Source organism: Gambusia affinis, linkage group LG12 (genome assembly GCF_019740435.1).
Source record: "Gambusia affinis linkage group LG12, SWU_Gaff_1.0, whole genome shotgun sequence".
In the NCBI taxonomy this organism is placed as follows: Eukaryota; Metazoa; Chordata; class Actinopteri; order Cyprinodontiformes; family Poeciliidae; genus Gambusia; species Gambusia affinis.
The window spans coordinates 27,130,026-27,149,191 of record NC_057879.1 but is presented as its reverse complement, the minus strand read 5'-3'; the positions used below and the strand labels follow the sequence as shown (position 1 = coordinate 27,149,191).

At 42.8% G+C, this 19,166-nt stretch overlaps 1 protein-coding gene across 4 annotated transcripts in view; it reads left to right on the top strand.

Moving 5' to 3' along the window:
- Positions 1–505: 505 nt before the first annotated feature.
- Positions 506–19,166, top strand: part of kcnq3 (potassium voltage-gated channel, KQT-like subfamily, member 3) — a 55,521-nt gene continuing 36,860 nt past the window's right edge. For 2 of the 4 annotated variants that reach the window (XM_044135190.1, XM_044135189.1), the window contains exons 1-2: positions 508–1,075; positions 1,374–1,814. In XM_044135190.1, coding sequence (XP_043991125.1) covers positions 1,495–1,814 — 320 coding nt within the window. In that variant the 5' untranslated portion in view covers positions 508–1,075; positions 1,374–1,494. Of the gene's footprint in view, positions 1,076–1,373; positions 1,815–19,166 lie in introns of all 4 variants that reach the window. The other 2 variants (XM_044135186.1, XM_044135188.1) reach the window with 2 other exon arrangements.

Here is a 19,166-nt window from a genome sequence, read left to right as displayed (position 1 = left end):
AGTTTATCTTTACAATAAAATCTTTTTTCAGAATGAATTTAATGTCATGATTTTTTTTCTTTTGGCCTCTGAACATTTCCCCAAATCAACCAAAACAACATCATAAACGACAAACTGCAACCAATCAAATTAAAATAAATACATAATAAATATAAAATACAATATGAATCCAGAAAGTAAAAGTCTTATAAATGTTTTCACTGAGGATTTTACTTTTTCAGTTGTAGACAAAAACAAAAACATAGTAAAGCATCATTGTGGTTATTCTCTACTTAAAACAAATGAAAACATGAAAAATGATCAATGCAAATGCAACAGACATGAGAAATAATTCTACATTTCATTTGTTCAAAAATGATTTGACCTGAACAGCAGAATTAAAGAAAATCTGAAAATTTTCAAGATTTTTGGTTAAAATAATCTAATGAATCCTCAAAATAAAAAGACTTAGAATGAGGAAGTTTGGAGATGATTTTTCGTTTTGGCGCCCCTCCAGCGCAGCGCCCCCTCCAGCACGGCGCCCCTCCGGGCCGCAGGTTCTGTGGGTTTGGTGAAGTTCTGATTTCACAGCGTTCTGAGGATTTTCTGCTGTTTCTCACTAAACGGACCAACAGTCTGGTTTCTGTTTGATTCTATCCATTGTTATGTCAGGAATGTGCAGAAATTTGGTGAAACATAGAAATTCCACTACAGATGTTTACATCAGAGCGCGCGCACACGCACGTTACTATGCGTAGCAAGTCCTCGGGAGCGCGCATCCACACACATGTCTCTGCTGACACGAGAGTTTTTCTGATGAAGAGGAGAACCGCAGCTATCAAGGTGTGTGTCGCGTCCCCGCGCGGGTGCGCGCACCTGTGAGTGTGCGCGCACGTCACGTCGGTGCTGATGAAGCTGGCTGGTTCTCCCCTCCTCATCTTCTTCAGTTTCAGTATCGAGCTACTTCACGCAGCATCTCCGCTCCGCTTCCTCCGGTCTCCACCCTCCTCTTCCTCCTCTTCCTCCGCGGTTCCGCTGCAGGTGGATGGAGGCTGGCAGCCCCGGAGGCGCGCACCATGCTCGGACTCGGCCGCTGGTAGGGCTCGGTGTTTGTTCCTGTGGGCTGGGAGGCTGGATGGGGATGTTTCTGGGTTTGTTTCTGTTTTTGTTTCTGGGTTTGTTCCTTCATGTCAGCTGTTGGACTCACCGTCTGGTTGATATTCATGTTTCCAGACGTGAAGCCGCAGCGGTGAGTTTGTAGAGTTTCCTCGCAGCAGCAGGGCGTGTTTTACGCACAGCTCGGTTCTGGTTCCTGTTGGCTGCAGATGCCGATGCTTTCTTCTCCTCCTCTTCCTCTCGTTTCTTCATCATCCCCGCTTCCCTCTGTCCCCCAGGCGCACCGCTGAGAACCTCCCCGCCCCCCGGAGACCTCCTCCCGGATTGACCCGCGGCTGAACACCGGGTGTCTGGTCCGGATCATGGCATGCTGCCCTCACCGGCCCTCCAGCACTGACCATGGGGCTCCGGTCCAGGACCGTCGCTAGCGGCTCCGAAGAGCAGAAGAAGACCTCCGGCGCTCCTCTTCCTCCTTCCGGGGACTTACTGGACCAAAGCGGAGCCGGAGGAGCGGACAAAGATGGGGCCCTGCTGCTTATGGGCCGGGAGGACTTCAAGCGGGGGGCTCAGGGCATCACCATCGGGCTGCTGGCCAAAACCCCCCTGAGCTACACCCGGCCGGCCAAGAGGAATAACATCCGCAAGAGGAAGATCCAGAACCTGATCTACGACACGCTGGAGAGGCCGAGAGGATGGGCGCTGCTCTACCACGCGTTCGTGTGAGTAAATGCTGCTGGGTATGCAGGTGTTTGCTGATCATTTCGCTCATCTGTTGGTGAGAAGTGAAGCTGCGCGTCCTGAAGAGGAGCCAGGCGAAACTTCTGACCCAACAAACTACGGGAGGGGACGAGGGCCACTGAACAGAAATAAAAAATGAATTCTGACTTTAAACTTTGAGATTAAAGTTAATTAAAAGTATTTTTCTGTTTTCCAGTGACTCTAGTTCCCATTCGGTCCCTCCAGGATGTTGCCATGTTTTTCTGTGATTGTTGGATTTTATTCCACCAGAAAACTCACAGATTCTTAAATGAATCAGAAATTTTCTAGAAAAACTTGGACATTTTCAGAGCACAGACAGTTTAAATCTTTGGATTGTATTTCCTTAACTAGCAAAGGCTGTAAAGCGACATCAGCGTCATCGGTAACCAGTTTAATCTGATCAGCTGGCATGGATTAACTAGTCATTTAGAAAACATTCCCATCATGCAGCTTCACTTTCTCAGTTTTGACCTGCTGGTTTGTGGATGATGCTCTGATGGAAATGGAAACATTTAAGCATGATGAGTGAATTTGGATGAATAATTGAGACCTCAACTTCCTGGAGAGACGGAGCTCAACATGATATGAACCAGAACCGGTTCTGGATCAGAACCAGTCTGGACCAGTCTGAACTGGTTTACTGCTGTCTGGAGGCTGGATCTCTGCTGGGAGGGATTTTGGTTTTAAAAGTCAGTCAGAGGTTTGAAATATGAATGTCAGGAATCAAACTGGGTGTTGGTGTTGATCGTCGCCATGGTGACAGATGTTGTTTGTAAAATTAGTCAAAAACTAACAGCCGTAATTTGGGTTTTTGACCAAGTTTTCAGCTGATTTATGGACAGTTACCAAAGTGTTCACACCCTGTTATGGGATTTTCTGTGATTGTTGGACGATCCGCCTGTTTTCCAATCAGCTGTTGACCTTTGACCCCCTTCAGAGAACTCGTCTCAGCGCTCTGATCTCCGACGCAGGGGTTTTTAAATGTCTGCCTGTCTGCGGTGAGGAGGAGTGTTTGTTGTGCTCCGTTAATCTGATCTTGTCGTCGTCGTCTGCGGCTGATAGAGCAGCGAACTCATCAGTTTGGACCAAAACTGACAGGAAGAAACTTGTTTCCTCCGACCGGTTCCGCTCACTTTTCTCCTTACATCACTGGAATCTGGGCCAGGAAAATAAAAAAGGCTTAAATTCAGCTTTGATTTTATCTGTCAGAAACATGAATTAAATTTGGATCGTTTCTCTGCTGCTCCTCTTCTCTTCTGGATCTGAGTTTGTGCTTCACTTCCTCTCCAGTTTGATGCCACATTAATCTAATTTAGCTGCTGCTTTCCGTCTTTTTGTATTTCTCCTTCTCATTCAGTGTTTTAAGCTTTGTGTTTGATCCAGGGTTGAGGAATCCCTTCAGTCTTCTTGTCGTGACTCTTTATTTCTGCTCCCTGCACCTTGAGCAGAAACCTGCTGTTTCCATCACGGTTTGCAGCAGCAGCCAGTTTTCCCCTCTGCTGATGTCGGGTGGGAGTCCGTATCAAAGTGACCTCATTGTTGGTTCTGGTGTGAAATCCTCTCCTCTACAGGAGGCAGCGGAAACGCCACTCCTTTTGTTCTCCCTGTGGTTTAATCTGCACCGGCTTTTATGGAGAAATCCTAAAAATGCATCCAAATATTCACAGTTTTCTGAGGTTATTCATAAAATATGTTTTCTTAATTGCACATGAAGGCATAAAGATGCATGCTGCATATTTCCTTCTGTCCTACTGGGAGTACTGGGAGCTGTGGTGGGTGGCGTCCCCAGCGTCCGTCGTCTGGCCTCTTCCCACATCGCTCTGTTAATGCTGGACCGTTATTGACCAGAAATCTGAGGCTTCCTGGGATTTAATGCAGGATTTTTCAGTAAAGAGAAAGAAAAATCCTCCTCAGATTTGGCTGAAAATGTTCCACTGAACTCTGAGACGTCGAAACGTTTCTGGTTTTAAATCTTATTGAGGCGGACGCTGATATTAGCATTAGCTGCAACATGTTAGCATTGAGATGCTATTTCAGGTTTGAATACCTTGCTGACAGGCTAACTCCTTTTAGCACAACAACAACCTTCCAATCAGATCGTTTTAGGAGCAGAAATGAACCGTCATTGGCTGAAAGAAGCAGCTTCATCGTCTGTTGCTGCTGTTAGCGGATCTTCATGGTGTTAATGTGAAAATGAACAAAGAAAGTTGCACTGAACGGAGAAAAACCCTGAAGAAAGTGACACAGAAACCTCTGAAGACACAGAGAGAAACTTTCTTCTTCATGAAATGGAAACTAAAATGGAGGCGTCAGATTTTAGCGGCTGGAGGATTTCTCTTCAATCTTTGGCTAAAACCAGGAGTCATTTCTCATGCTAGTGCTAGGCTAGCATGTTTGTTTTGGTTGCATTTACCCAGAATGCCATGGGCTGTAGTCCACTTCCTGCTTTTGGAGAGGACTCCAGTCCGCTTGGCGTTCACATATGAATACAAACCGAACCAGAGTTCACTTCAACCAAACCCAGACCGAGGTCGACTCGCCAACTGGACCGGACCGGACCTTCTTGATAAACGGACTGGAGTTGGATTAAAGCGGACTGAACTCTAAATGGTTGGTCATTTCTCAAAGTTTTAGCAGAAAACATCTCATTAAAGATGATGAGAAACTCCAGCTCTGGATCCCGGGCCGTTCAGCAGAACCGGGTGTAAACCCAGACGGCCGGGGGACTGGAACCGGACCGCTGAACAGCTGGTGGGTTCAGGAGGGACCGAATGAACGGCGGCTGACAAGAGCAGGACAATTGAATCTCCTGTGCTGTTTGGTGTAATCACCGTCTGCCGGAGGGAAACCGAGGCTCCCTGAGGCGGCAGCGGCAGGGCGGCGCCGCCGGAGCAGAGGATAAAAACTGGACCGGCCCGGTTCTGCTTCCTGCTGCGTTAGAGTCCAGAATACCGGGCAGTTCCTGGCTCTGATGACCTTTAACCTTAACCGTCATGGAGGCGTTTCTGCAGGAAGGGTTTTTACCTAGCAACCACATCTGAGTCCCACCCGTTACCTAGCAACCACATCTGAGCATCGAACAACCAGATGACCACATCTACATTCGGTCATCTGGTTTCCTGCTATCTGCGCTGTATAATGGCTGCTGGAAAAGACAAGCCTTTTGTTGTTGACTTATCATCCAGTTGACAGTAAATTTGAAAATGTTTCTGGGTAAATTTGTGTTACTGGAAGATTTTATTAAAAATATTGAAACATCATTTATAAAGACTTAAAAACTAAAGTAAACAAACAGCCTGGTGACCCGCCAGGCTGATAAAACACTGAGGGAAACCTGGAGGATTAACAGCCTGAGCCAAACCGACAGCATCATCCTCTGAAGGTCCAGCCATCAGAACCAGATCAGAACCGACGGGTCCGGACAGAACCTGCCACTCCCAGCAGAGAGACGGATGTGATTATTCTAAACGGCCACAAACACAGACTCCAGTCTGACCCGAGAGCTGCACAGAGACTGGATCAGAACCAGAACCAGAACCAGGTTAATACCCCAAACCTAGAGCTGGGTTTACTGCAGGAACCTGTGGGAGAAATGAAACAGAACCTTTTACGAAACAGCCCAGAACATCCGGGTCCGGTCGGAAAACAGAACCTGCTCTAACGCGTGTGTGTGTGTGTGTGTGTGTGTATGTGTGTTCTCTTTTTACAGCTACTTTACTGCGGTTAATTGATTACTAAATCACAATATTGAAAGAGGAATTAAACTTTATAAGAACCAGATCATTAAAAGGAACATTTTTATGATTTATCTGCTTTCATCAACAAAAGTCTTCAGTCTTCAATTAAGGGCTTGGAAATACATTTAATCTGACAACAAAACATTTAATCTGACAACAAAACATTTAATCTGACAACAAAACATTTAATCTGTAATTAATTTACTAGTTTTAACATGGTCAAAGTGAGTTTTTATGCATCAGAGGAAAATAAAGCAGCTTGTTTCTTCCTGCTTGTCCAATGTCAGCAGCGAATGCTTTGAACAGTCTGATGACTGTAAATATGAAAAGTCCCAGTAAATTAAAACAAATGACCCAAAACAGCAGTTCTGTTTAAGCAGCCAATAAAATGGGGACAAATATGAAACATTGTCAAGCTAAAGGTTTTTAATCACCAACCTTACAGCTTTCTAAACATGTTTAGAAAAATCAGCTTTTTCTGACTTCAGGATCAAACCTGTCAGGGAAACGCTAACGATGAGATCAGAATGATTCTGCTGAGTCAGCATTCAGTCAGTCAGAATATTAAAGTCGTTCTGTGAAACGAGTCAGCAGCGCGGAGCTGAACCTGCCGCTAACGAGCCGCTCAGCTTCCTGCTGCTCCAGTTTCATCCTGCTGACGCTGCTCATCACAGAACACTAAAAACTACAAACATGGCAGAATGTAAACTCAGACATCAGCAGCAAAACGACTTTTATTTACAATTCTACACAAAGTTTAAGATCATTTATTTTCTAATTGTCACATTGTGTAATTTTATGGTCAGTGGAAATTGGTCAAAGGTTTTTTGCTTTAAACATTTTTATCTTTTGTATCAGTAGTATTTCATTTTATTGCTCCTGATTGTTAATTTTATCTGGCCAGTCCGAACTCTGCCCGGTAACTGCTGATGCGTCTTTTCCTGGTGAGCTGCACGACTCAGATGGTAACTAAGAGGCCAGGATGGGATTTATCCAGCGTCTCATCCACAAGACTCTCTGCTGTCAGCCTGGTGTGTCTGGACGTCTGCAGGGGGTCAAAGGTCAGCAGCGATCTGCCACCAAAACTGATGACGCCCCAGATCTCCAGTTTCTCCTTCACACCCTCTGCTTTCACACACACACACACACACACACACACACGCTCGCTCAGCCCGGCTCTCAGCCTCCATCCCGAGCCGGCTCTGCTCGCTCTCATCAGTGCGTTGCCATGGAGACCAGTATTTGGGTACCAGAGTGAAGAATTTGGCTCTGACCTGAAATGCCCTCCTGCAGATCGAAACTGAATCCAGTCGAAGATTTACAGTAAAAAACAGCAAACAGACGTTACGATGAGAAGCTGAAACTCTGTGATCCGACAGACCCAAACCGGGTTCATTTAACCTGGATTAGAACCTGATCCAGGTTGGAACCATTTCTACGATTCAACTGTGGACATTGGGAACTTTTTTTAATCTGGTTTCAGATTTCTGTCTTCCCTCCAGTTCATGTCTAACCTTCGTTCTCTGAACTAACGAGCTTCATTACAGTATCGTGTAAAATTGAGTTTTTAATCTTCCCATCATGTTGTGATGATATTTTCATCAAAAACACACCTGGAGAGTTGCCTTGATATTTTTCATGTATTTGAGAAATCCTTTCATCTCCATGGCAACCATTCAGCTGTGCAAACGCCTGGGTGGACGTAGCCCCGCCTTCAAGCCGAAGCTCCGCCTCTGAGCTGCAGTCAAATTGTTAAAGGGTTAACAGAGGAGCTGTGATGACTTCCTGGAGGCGGAGCTTCAGAAAGACCAGGAGTTTTTAAAGAGACAGGGGCCCAAATTCAAGCTGCTACATTACAAAGTTACTTTTAAGTCAGATTTTATATGTATCATTTTTATAACAATTGGCTCTGATGATGTTATAAAATGGCAGTATGTGTGTGCAGCTAAAAGTGTACATGCTAAAACAAATGCTATAGAATCATGCAACTGTTTGAAGCTAACAGCAATATCATGCTAACTCTAAAGTTAGCATTAAGCCAACATTTTAACAAGTCTGTTTAATATCTCATTAAACATTCCTGCACTAACCAACATTAATGTTACAATGTGAACAATGCATTTAAAATATTAAGCTAACATCTTAATGCTAAGACACTGTTAGCATGCTAAGGGTAACATCTAAAGCTTTGTACAGACGATCTGAAGATCCCAAAGCAGATTTGGGTTGCTAGTCAGATTTAGCTTCAGTTTAAAGGTTAGCGTTAGAAATCTGCACAATGTTTGTTTGTATTTGGGTCATATTTTTTTAATTTCTCAGACTTTCAGTGCCAAACAAACCAAAGTGTGAAACATTTGCTCTTCCTGTCCACCTCCTCGTCTTTCTGTGTCGAGTTTCCTTATCGCAGCTCGTTGAACCGTTTCTCCTCTTTAATCCTCATCCCACTTCCCTCTCGGTTTTTATACGTGTCATGTTGAAGTGCTGCGTGTGCATCATAATCTGTGGGTGCACAGAGTGACTAATGTTTTCTCCTGCTGTCAGAAACGAGCCACTGAAGTGCCCTTGAGCAACTCATCCATGAGCAGCAGTTGAAAGCTGTAACAATGTCGGTTAGTCACACTTTTAGTCCAACAAATTATTTTATTCTGGTCCAGTAAATCTTGTCCTGGCCGAGTGAATCGGTTTGTTTTTCCAGAGTGAAATGAAATCTGAATAAAACGAAACTCTTCTGTTCAGTTCACTGTAATCCAGATTCAGTCTGTTTGTCTGGAAAGTCCGGTTCACTTGCAGAGGTGTGAATGTGTAACCGAGCTCTGAAACGAACTTCGTTTACTGTTTTTAGGTTTCCTTTGACTGTTTTATTGCACAATTTATTTAGAAAATAAACGTTCTGAAACACGGGAAATTAAAAAAAATCTTTTTGGTAAAAAGTTTTGGCTCTAGGATGAGGTGGTTATTTTGGCCGTATTAAAATTGGTTTATTTTGGATTTATTTCATCAAACGAGTCACATAATCAACAACCGGATGTTACTACTGGGGAAACGACAAAGAAGACGACAGGAAGTGGTTGGAGGATGATGACACAGCGTGTTTTTAATGACTCATCGTGTGAACAAACCTGTCCTCACTGGTTTTAGTTTCATTTTGTATTTAAAGAAAACAGCAGTTGTGTTTTTTCACCATTAGCAGAATATTGACAAAGTTTAATTGGATATTTCGGTCGGCTGTTCTGAAGGAGACGGGCAGAATCGGTTTGGATTGGTGGAAACGGGTCCAGTTATTCTGCCTGCAGCAGCAGATAGAGGATGATGATGATGATTTCTCAGCTTCTTCCTCTCCAGTGACTCAGATGGTTTACAACTGCAGAGATGCATGCTGGGAAGCGGGAGCTGGAGTTTTCAGAGTTTTATTCTGCGTTGACCTCAGCGGAGGATTTTATTGAGCCGTTAAGACGTAATGAAGGGATGAAGGATGAAGGATGAGGGCAGCGATGCTACCTGGGGATAAAACGTCCTGCTGCTCCTCCAGGTCACACGGAGACGCTCTCACAGTTTTCTCTGCTGGTTTCCAGGGCGACGTTTGGACGATGGTGTTTTTTATGCTCCAGTTTTCAGCCGTTCTGTTTCCACTGGTTTTGATTTCAGTATTTTATTATTTTATCTGCAGAGTGTTGCATCACTCTGTAGCTGCTTGGTGTTAATCTGGGATCATGAAGCTCTTTGTGTTTTTAATTGTTGGTTGTTTTTATTAATTTGTGTTTTTGTTTTTGAGAGTTTGTGTTACTTTGAATATTTTCTTTACTTTGTTTAGTTTTTTTACACACCAATAGGAAAATACTCAAAGTTTTGACAGATTTAGGTAAAGTCATGTTCTAGTTGTTTCTTTTGTTTCTGTTAATGTTTTGCAGAAGGCGAGTCATTCTGGGGTTTTACTAACAGACTCTGGAGTAAACATTAGGGTGATGGCACAGAGGCTTTCCAGCCTTCATCACCAAACGTTGAATCAGTGGAAACCTGCAGTTACATGAAGTTGGTCACAGAAAAGGTTGAAAATGTAATAAATATTTTTAGGTTATGTATTTCCAATAAATCCTCTTGTATTAGTTATGATTGATAAATGTCCATTCAGTAGGAAACTTTACAGTTTAATGAAAATAAATTTAAATCTACCAAAGTTCAGAATAATTGTGTCCTTTGCTCCAACAAAAATAACTTAGTTTTTGGTGTTTATATTTCCTAAATCCTGCTATCGTGTTTTTTTTTAATGTTTTTTATTGTTCGAATTGGACCGTCCCAGTTTGGAAGGCAGGAAGTCGAGACTTCAGCTGCTCCAGCAGGAGAAACCAAGATGTTTTAGATGCTTCTGAAACGTTTACAGATTTATGATCCACAGCCTGCAGCATCTGGCTGCATCTTAAAGATGATTTGGTTTTGGGGCAGCCCTGAACTGTGCAGCTTGGGATCCGGATCGATGGTGCAGGTGGAGCGGCCGGACCCAGAGGAGGATGCTCTTACTGGGAGGAGAAACCAGATCCACACCAGTAAAGGGAAACCCCCCTCCCTCCAATCCCACAATCCCACTGCAGCTGCTACACCCAAACCTGTGTGTGTGTGTGTGTGTGTGCGGGTGTGTGTGTGTGTGTGGGTGTGTGTGTGTGTGTGTGTGTAGGGTGCAGTGGGGGAACCAGGGAGAGCCGAATCTTTGCCGTCTGTAATTTCAGTCCCATCTGAATCACTTGTGATTTCTCGCAGCGTCTCTCGGCTTCCAGCAACACGGAGGGAATCATTTCTGCTTCCTGTAATTTATTCAATAATTCATGAAATGTTTTGTAGTTTTCTGTTATTTCTGCCATTTTGTCTGTTTTTAAATGACTTAACTTTAAAAGTCACAAAGCAAGAAATTTTTCTATTGAATTTACTTTTGTGAATAAAAAAACTTTGCAAAAAATGCAGTAAAATGATTATTTTTTAATTATTTTCTTGAATAATTGTGAAAACCAAGAACAATATTATCCCAACGTAAAACAAAATCTTTAGAAATATATCGATTGTAAACTAACACACATCTTTCTAGTCGATGCAAAGCCAGAAAAGTGAACAATAGTTCAGGATGAGAATCACATGGTGAACATTTTGAGTTATGAATCTTTTTTTCTGTGTTTTATTTTCTGTCTCAGGTTTGGGCCTGAATGGAGCTTTTATGGTCAGTTTGAGATGAAACCTTTAGGTTTTGCTCCTGTTATGGTGTCATGTTGACATGAACCTGATTTGTTAATGTTTGGTTCTGAGACAGCAGCGGTTCTGTTCGGGTCGAGCGGCCCGGCAGTAAAAATCCAACTGATTACCTCATTAGAGTCAGTCTGGATTAGATCACTGCTGATTGAACGTCTGAGTCTCTGCAGACTGAAGCAGACACCGTCAGTTTGGTCCAATCAGAACGCAGCATCACCCTTAGAGGAAGGAGGGAAGGAAGGAAGGAAGGAAGGAAGCTGCTTGTGGTTGTTTGTGTGGGAGCTTCAGATACAGTCTGTGTGGTAACAATGAATTTGCACTTAATTATCTGGTGCAGCTGTTTTCTCCTGCAGTGTGTTGGCGCACATTAGTGGAGTAATTTCCCTGTTATGTTGGGGCGGGTTGTATGTGTGTGTGTGTGTGTGTGTGCGTGTGTGTGTGTGTGTGTGTGTCTGTGTGTGTGTGTGTGTGTGTGTGCGTGTGTGTGTATCTGTTGCTGTTAAAACCAACAAACCTTTTAATCCTGACAGAACAAAAACAGAGTCAAAGCTCCGTCTCTGTTCCTGGTATCTCAGCTGTTTAATGACCTGAATTTGTGTTTTATGTTTTGATGAATATTTATGTTCAGGCACTTTTTGGCCACCTTTTGCTTTAAAAGCTTCACTTTAAATGTTGCATTAACTGATGATTTATGGACCCAAACGGACGACGTCAAAATAATCTCACCAAAAACCTGTAAAGACGGACAATTAGTCATTCCCATCCAACCATCCAACGATTCATCCAACCATCCATCCATCCAACCATCCAACCATCCATCCATCCATCCAACCATCCAACGATTCATCCAACCATTCATCCATCCATCCAACCATCCAACCATCCATCCAACCATCCAACCAGCCATCCAACCATCCAACAACCAGTCATCCAACCATCCAACCATTCATCCAACCAACCATCCAACCATTCATCCAACCAACCATCCCACCAGCCATCCAACCATCCAACGATTCATCCAACCATTCATCCATCCATCCAACCATCCATTCATCCAACCATCCAACCATCCAACCATTCATCCAACCATCCATACATCCAACCATCCAACGATTCATCCAACCATCCATCCATCCATCCAACCATCCAACCATCCATCCATCCATCCAACCATCCAACGATTCATCCAACCATTCATCCATCCATCCAACCATCCAACCATCCATCCATCCATCCATCCAACCATCCAACGATTCATCCAACCATTCATCCATCCATCCAACCATCCAACCATTCATCCAACCAACCATCCAACCATTCATCCAACCAACCATCCTACCAGCCATCCAACCATCCAACGATTCATCCAACCATTCATCCATCCATCCAACCATCCATTCATCCAACCATCCAACCATCCAACCATTCATCCAACCATCCATTCATCCAACCATCCAACCATCCAACCATTCATCCAACCATCCAACCAACCATCCATCCATCCAACCATCCATCCAACCATCCATCCATCCATCCAACCATCCATCCAACCATCCAACCATTCATCCAACCAACCATTCATCCAACCAACCAGCAATACAACCAGCCATCCAACCATCCAACCATCCATCCATCCAACCAACCAACCATCCATCCATCCAACCATCCATCCAACCATCCAACCAACCATCCATCCATCCATCCATCCAACCAGCCATCCATCCAACCAACCAACCATTCATCCAACCAACCATTCATCCAACCAACCATTCATCCAACCATCCATCCAACCAACCAACCATCCATCCATCCAACCAACCATCCATCCAACCAACCATCCAACCAGCCATCCAACCAGCCATGATGGATGGATTCTAACCTTCCATTCATCTCCATCAGTTCCAGTTTTAAGTTTTCTAACTTTGGGTTTCTTTGTAGAACCATCAGAACTTTAATCTTCATTTAGATCATCTGAGAATGTTGATGTATTTTACCTAAAGTCTGATTTTTAATTTGTAAAGGTGATTAAATACCAACCTGTAGCGTTTTCCTTTTGCCTCATTTTATTGGATCTTTTTAGAGGAGCTTCCTGCTGGTCTGGTTCTCCCATAATTTATCTCGTTTGTCTCCATAGAAACATTTTTATCCTTTAAAATAAATGAGGAGCTCAGATTATGTTTAGTGTCTCCTAGAAAACGTCTGACTAAAGAAATGTGACAGATTTATGACCTCACAGCAGCAGCTGCTTTATTTCATTCCTGATCATCTAACAAACCCAACATTTGGTTCTGGTTCTGGTTCTGGTTCTGGTTCTGGACCGGGATACCAGTCTGAACAGTCCAGAGCTGCTTTTACCAACAAGTGAGTACGACCACATTGGATTATTTGAAGACAAAATAATGGATTAAAGTAAAACTGCAAACTAAACTAAATCTGTAAAGGTGCAAAAAGACGCCAATGTTCCTGGATTATTATTATTATTATTATTATTATTATTATTATTATTATTATTATTATTATTCTCTTAGAGATTTATTAAAATTGTTTTAATTTTAGTGATTTTCTGGGAGTTCTGGACATTGGACCCGTGTTGGGTCGGACCTCATGTCGTGTCTCTGGACAAAATATTTTGTATTTTCTTTGTGACATTCTGTCTAACTACATATGTATGTTAAATGTCATTGGAAAGAGAAAAGTTTTGATTTTCTGAAGATTTATGGCATCAAGGATAAAATCATAACCATGGGCAGCGAAAGCGTTTCTGTCGAACATCGTGGGAATTCAGAATGAAGTCCAGCTCACCGTTTGAAGCCTTTTGTCATTGATTTCATCCATTAGCATGCTAACCCATGCTAACCCATGCTAACCCAACCCATCAGAACCACTGCAGGTTGAATTCAGTGGTTCTGAAGTAAATAAAAGTAAATATCTCCTGCATGAGTTTCAGGGTCCTGTCATTGTTTTAGACTCTTCTGGGTAAAAAGCTCCAGCTGTCTGCAGGCCTTTCATACTCATAAAGTCCCTGAATATTAAAGATTAATGTTCTACTACGTCTCTGTTGCCTCTGATCTGGACCCAGGTCTTGGTTCAGGTTCTGTGAGTGTTTGCGGCTGCAGCATCAGATTGCAGATCTCTGCTGCAGCTGACAGAGCACTTAGCTCCAGTGTGAACTCTGCTCATCATTTATTGATGCAGGGTTTTGCACCAGGAACCATTAGTTCTGCCCGTCCTCCACCGCGCCCTGGACCTTCCTGTCTTAATGGAGCATCACTTCCGATCCGCCCGGAGCTCAGAAAGCTTCTCCTTACGGCTCTGCTTGTTCCCTGAATGTCGATGGCTGGGCCTCCGGTGATCCACCGTTTGAGTTTACTTCAGTTTTTGGCCAAAAACCCCACAGAGTGAGGCTCTTCCTGTTTCTGGAGGCTCTTCCTGTCTCTGGAGGCTCTTCCTGTTTCTGGAGGCTCTTCCTGTTTCTGGAGGCTCTTCCTGTTTCTGGAGGCTCTTCCTGTTTCTGGAGGATCTTTCTGTTTTTCACTGAGGCTTTGTAAATATTTGAGTCAACAGAATCGGCTTCTCTCTTTTGTCAGAGTGAAGAAGTAAGACAGGAACTGATGCAGCATTGGTCCGACTAACTGACATTTTCTCCGTGAGAAACGATGGAGAATCCATGATTTTACCTCTTCATACAGTGCAGACCAAACGTTTGGACACACCTTCTCATTGAATTTAATTAGAAAGTGTCCAAACTTTTGGTCTGTTCTGTATAAACTGCAGGGAATATAAGAACCGAGCATGTTGAGGATTTCTCCATAAATAAATTACTGACTCTGGCATTGAGTTGAAGCTGAGATCAGATGCAAACAGTGAATCGACACATTTATTGAAATGAAAACAAATTAACTGTCGGTCTGTTAGGACCAAACAATCTGTGGATGAAAGTTTCCTGTTTGGGAGAATTTCCTTTTATTCTGACTCGGTCAACGTTTGGTCAACGTTCTGACTGTGGTTTGCTTCTGGACCATTTCTCTGACACAACTGGTGGAACTGGGTCGGGTTCAGGCCACCGGACTCACACACCTTCCCAGCCCTCTGGATCAGGACTTTGTGACGGACTCCAGACTGCTGGTCTGTTTGGGTTGTTTTCTGTTATATCGTCTCGGTTTAAACTTTGAGCTTCTTGGTGTAAAATCCGTGACGGTGCATTCAGGTGTTTCTGTAAATCGATTGTCATTATAAATTGTGATTGAAAAACATTTTCATGGCGGCTCTGACTCTGTGCCTCATTACACTTTGACTGACGTTGGTCTGGGCATCAGTTTAAACATTAGGAGTTTATTAAGGCTGCCAGTAAATCCCCTAATTACTCTTGTTATCAGTTTGCAAAAGAGAATCAGCTGAGTTCAAAGTCCTTTTAACTTTAAATGCCTTTTATATCAGTACAGCTTTAAATTTAAAGTGATCTTTCATGTTTCTAAAGGTCGTTTTATTTAACTTCTAAAGAGTCACAGTTTCTAATCTGAATAACAAAGAGGAATCCGGATCCTTTGGTCGGTTTTCAGGTGAGGCTGACGTTGTAGCGCTGATAATAAGTGGATCAGCAGATCCGGGGACGGTACATCTGCTAACATTCCCCTCGAACTGAAACCAGATCACTGGCAGGGATTCAGATCCGTGTGGTGCCTGAAGGACGGGAGAGGACACGGCTGGAGTCCGAGACGCTCAGAGGGATGCTGATGCGGCTTTTCTTCTCCTGGAGGCGACAGAAACTTTCAACAGGACTGCAGTCGTTTATTACATCTGTTTCTTCCTTTGGCGTCAAATCTGGAGAAACATTTCAGCCAGTCGTTTCTGTGAATTAATTACCTTAACTGTTATTTCTACCAACGTGATTCCAGTGGTGAGCCAGAGGTGGCGCTATAAAGATGCATCATTTCGTCTCACTGAAGGTTTCCTCCTGGAAACTTTGATCGTTGGAGCTCAGCTGAACAAAACAGACTGGATGTCCAAACAATTTGTAATAATTTATCAACAGCAGCTGGTCTGACTAAGGCTGTGAGTTACTGCAGTGAAAAACACCAATCATATCAAAATAAAGAAATCAGATGATGGAGACCAAAGTTTCATGTTCTGATGAAATGGTTTTCCAGCTTCATGGTAGTTTATGAACAACCAGACGTTGCCACCGGCGTAAACCATGAAGAAGAAGACAGGAAGTGGTAGCAGGATGACGGTGCTGCCTGTTTTTTAATGACGTGATTTTAATTCTGTTTCTTATTTAATGGAACGATGCAGTTGTAAAACTGTGTTGTTGGCTTTTTTTGCAATATTGACAAAGTTTTGCAGACATTTTAATGGAAACGCAGCTGGTGAGATTGTGACTCTTTATTGTGGCCCAGCAGAAAGGTTGTGTTTGGAAACATGCAGTTTATTTGTACTGGAACCAGTTTGTGGTCATGAAAGATCTGAAGTTCTGGTTCCTAACAGGAAAAGGTGGAGTTTTCCCTCTCAGGAGTTTCCTGGATGGTTTGTCTTCATGAAGAAGCTGAACTTACAGAGTTCAGCTCCAACTTTATTGCCATGATGGGATTTGGGAGAGAGGAACCTTCAGGACTCATGAATATTTGGAGGTTCAAGTGATCCGTCCGCCATTTCAAACAGAAACAAAGTAACAAAATAAAGAGTTTCATTTTAAAGTGAAAGGTTTAATTAAAAGCAAAGCCATCAGTGAGGCAGATTCTCCCGGTTCTCCTTCCTCCTCCTGATGGATCCTGATGTTCACTAACTTACTGGATGATGGATGAGCAGCTCTGAAAAAGATCAGGCAGATAACTCCTCCTGCCTTAAAGGGATTATTTAAGGCCTAATTAGATCTGGAAAACATTTGGGCTCTGGAACGTGCAGATGTTTTTCTTAGCCTCATAATGGAGCCAGCAGAACAGCATTAGGCACTAAATAAAAACAGGACCACACCCGAACACCAGACCGGCTGCAGGATGGACGGTTTGGACTAAACATTCAGAGTTTTTCTAAACAGAAGTAAAGAAGATTTATTTTCAGTTTTTAGAAATTAATTTCCTAATCTAAAACCTTAAATAGTACGGCATAGACAAGTTGACCAGTTTTCCATCCTGATTTGTGATTGGAAGATCAAAAACTGAAAAAAATATATTTTTATTTCTATTCATCAACATATATGTGTTTCTGATAGTTGGACAACCAGCAGGAGTAGTTTCAGGTAACCTTGGCCAATCACAATGCAGTTGTCTTTTGTTTATTTGTTTATTTTTTGTTTAGTTTTAAAATCTGTGTAATATGTATTTTTAGCCTCCCGGTCCACATTGTATTCCAGTAGATGGCGGTAATGCGCATGCGAACCGACATTAAAAAAAAGAAGAAGAACCTCAGCCAATCACATTGTTTGCCCCGCCCCCAGTTTGCGTTTTGCCTGTGCTGTGATCAGAGAAGCTAGCTAACCTCGTAAGTTGCCGAATCAGTTCATGAAACTAACTTGTATTTTTTGATATTATGATATTAATTTGTGTTTTATAGTGAAAGCGTGAGGTAAACATTGTGAGGAGTTTCTGTTTTTGATGTAACAGCCAGTCGACTGACAATAGTTTCCTTCCCTAATCAAAGTTGCATTGGCGAGTTCACATCAACCTCGCGAACCCGTTAGCCGCTATGCTAGTTTGGACTATTGTAAACTCCATTGAGCTATGCTAAAACCGTTAGCATGTGGATTCCGTGAGTTACAGAGCAAAGTAGATGGAGGTTAATCTATAATTACTCAGAGTGTGGCTAAAGGTATTTTAGCACTGTTCTTTGTTTTATATATTAGTAGTCATGTATTGTGTTCTATTACCTTTAGCTGTTTTTTCTGTATTAACTGGACGATACTAATTCATATTAATTTTATTTGATTAAATAAATTGTACAACAGAAGTATAAGTGAAATATGAGTAAAGTGACGTTTCAGTTTTATTTCATGGCAGTTAATTGTTATGGTTTTTCGTAAAGCATGAGTGTAATATAGTTCTGACCTGATCCATAGGTCAGTTTGTTATATTATCAGGATCTGGAGGACCAGAGATCTGAGACGTTTGACTGGATCCAGACTTTAGATGCTCCATTCATGGATGGCGACCCGTTGGCCATTTGAACAGAACCTATTGTGATTGGCCACGGTGTGGTAGGACAAACTGCACCAGCCTTACATTTACAGACTGGCATATAACAAGACAACTAAAGATCAGGATCAACTTTTATTTTGGGTAAACAGGGTGCACACATTTCTTTTGTGTCTTTTGAATATTACATTTTTCTGATAATATGTTTTTTGTTGTAGTTATTTATCCTCCAGGCCCCTGGCCTTCATAAGATTTTCTGAACTGGTCTAAAGCAAATGTAATATTTCCAGTAGTTAACACTTCCTCTTATTAATGTTACCTGTTACTAAGTGAAGTGTTACTGATTACATAATGACATATTTGCCAGTCCAAGTCTCCCGGCAGCAAAATATCACACTAGCACAAATAAAATTGTCAAAATGCTAAAGATCACACCAACATTATTTACCTCGCACATTTTTCCATACAATGCAGTCCTAAGTTTTATGTCTATCATCAGATAAGCTCCACAACATTTATAATGGAGCTTTTTAACCTTTTGGAGCAGTTGCATTTATAAAATCCAGATTTTTTTTTTTCTCACTCCATTTGATGATTGTCATTAGTTGTCCCGTCCTTTTCAGTCCCACTAAACGGTAGCTGGACTGACACTCAGAAATTAAGGCTCTTTCATGCATCAGTATGCAGATTGGTGGGTAATTTGGCTTCAGCTGCTGCAGCAAAAGGCCCATTGATATGTTCCAGGAGGGAAACTGGAATCAAACCCACAACTGTTAGATATCCTGCCCTCTGCAGCCCCCTTACAGAGGGCTAATGAAATCCAGCGTGACCTTCTCCTAGCAGGGAAAAGGTGCTGCAGGTTTGCTCCAGGACAGAGGAGAGAGGCCTCCTTCCTTTCAACCTGACAGACCTGCAGACTGTGTGTTCATAGTGGTGTGAAGACCCAGAGCCGGCTGACATTTTCCAGCCGTCCCTGACTTCTGAATTATTGATCACAGGCTTCACATCTCTGTTTGTGTTTGTCCTCCTCAAACGCTCCATCGGTTGTCCACCCAGCTGCTGCTGCCGCCTGCCAATCAGCCTCTGCTCTGGTTTTATGTGAAGGTAAAGTCCATGTGCAGAGTGCTGCTCTGCTTTCATCCATATATACTAGATAAATAAAAGGGAGAGGTGGCAATGAGACCTACTTCTCTTTTGTTGCTGTTCTTCAGGACCG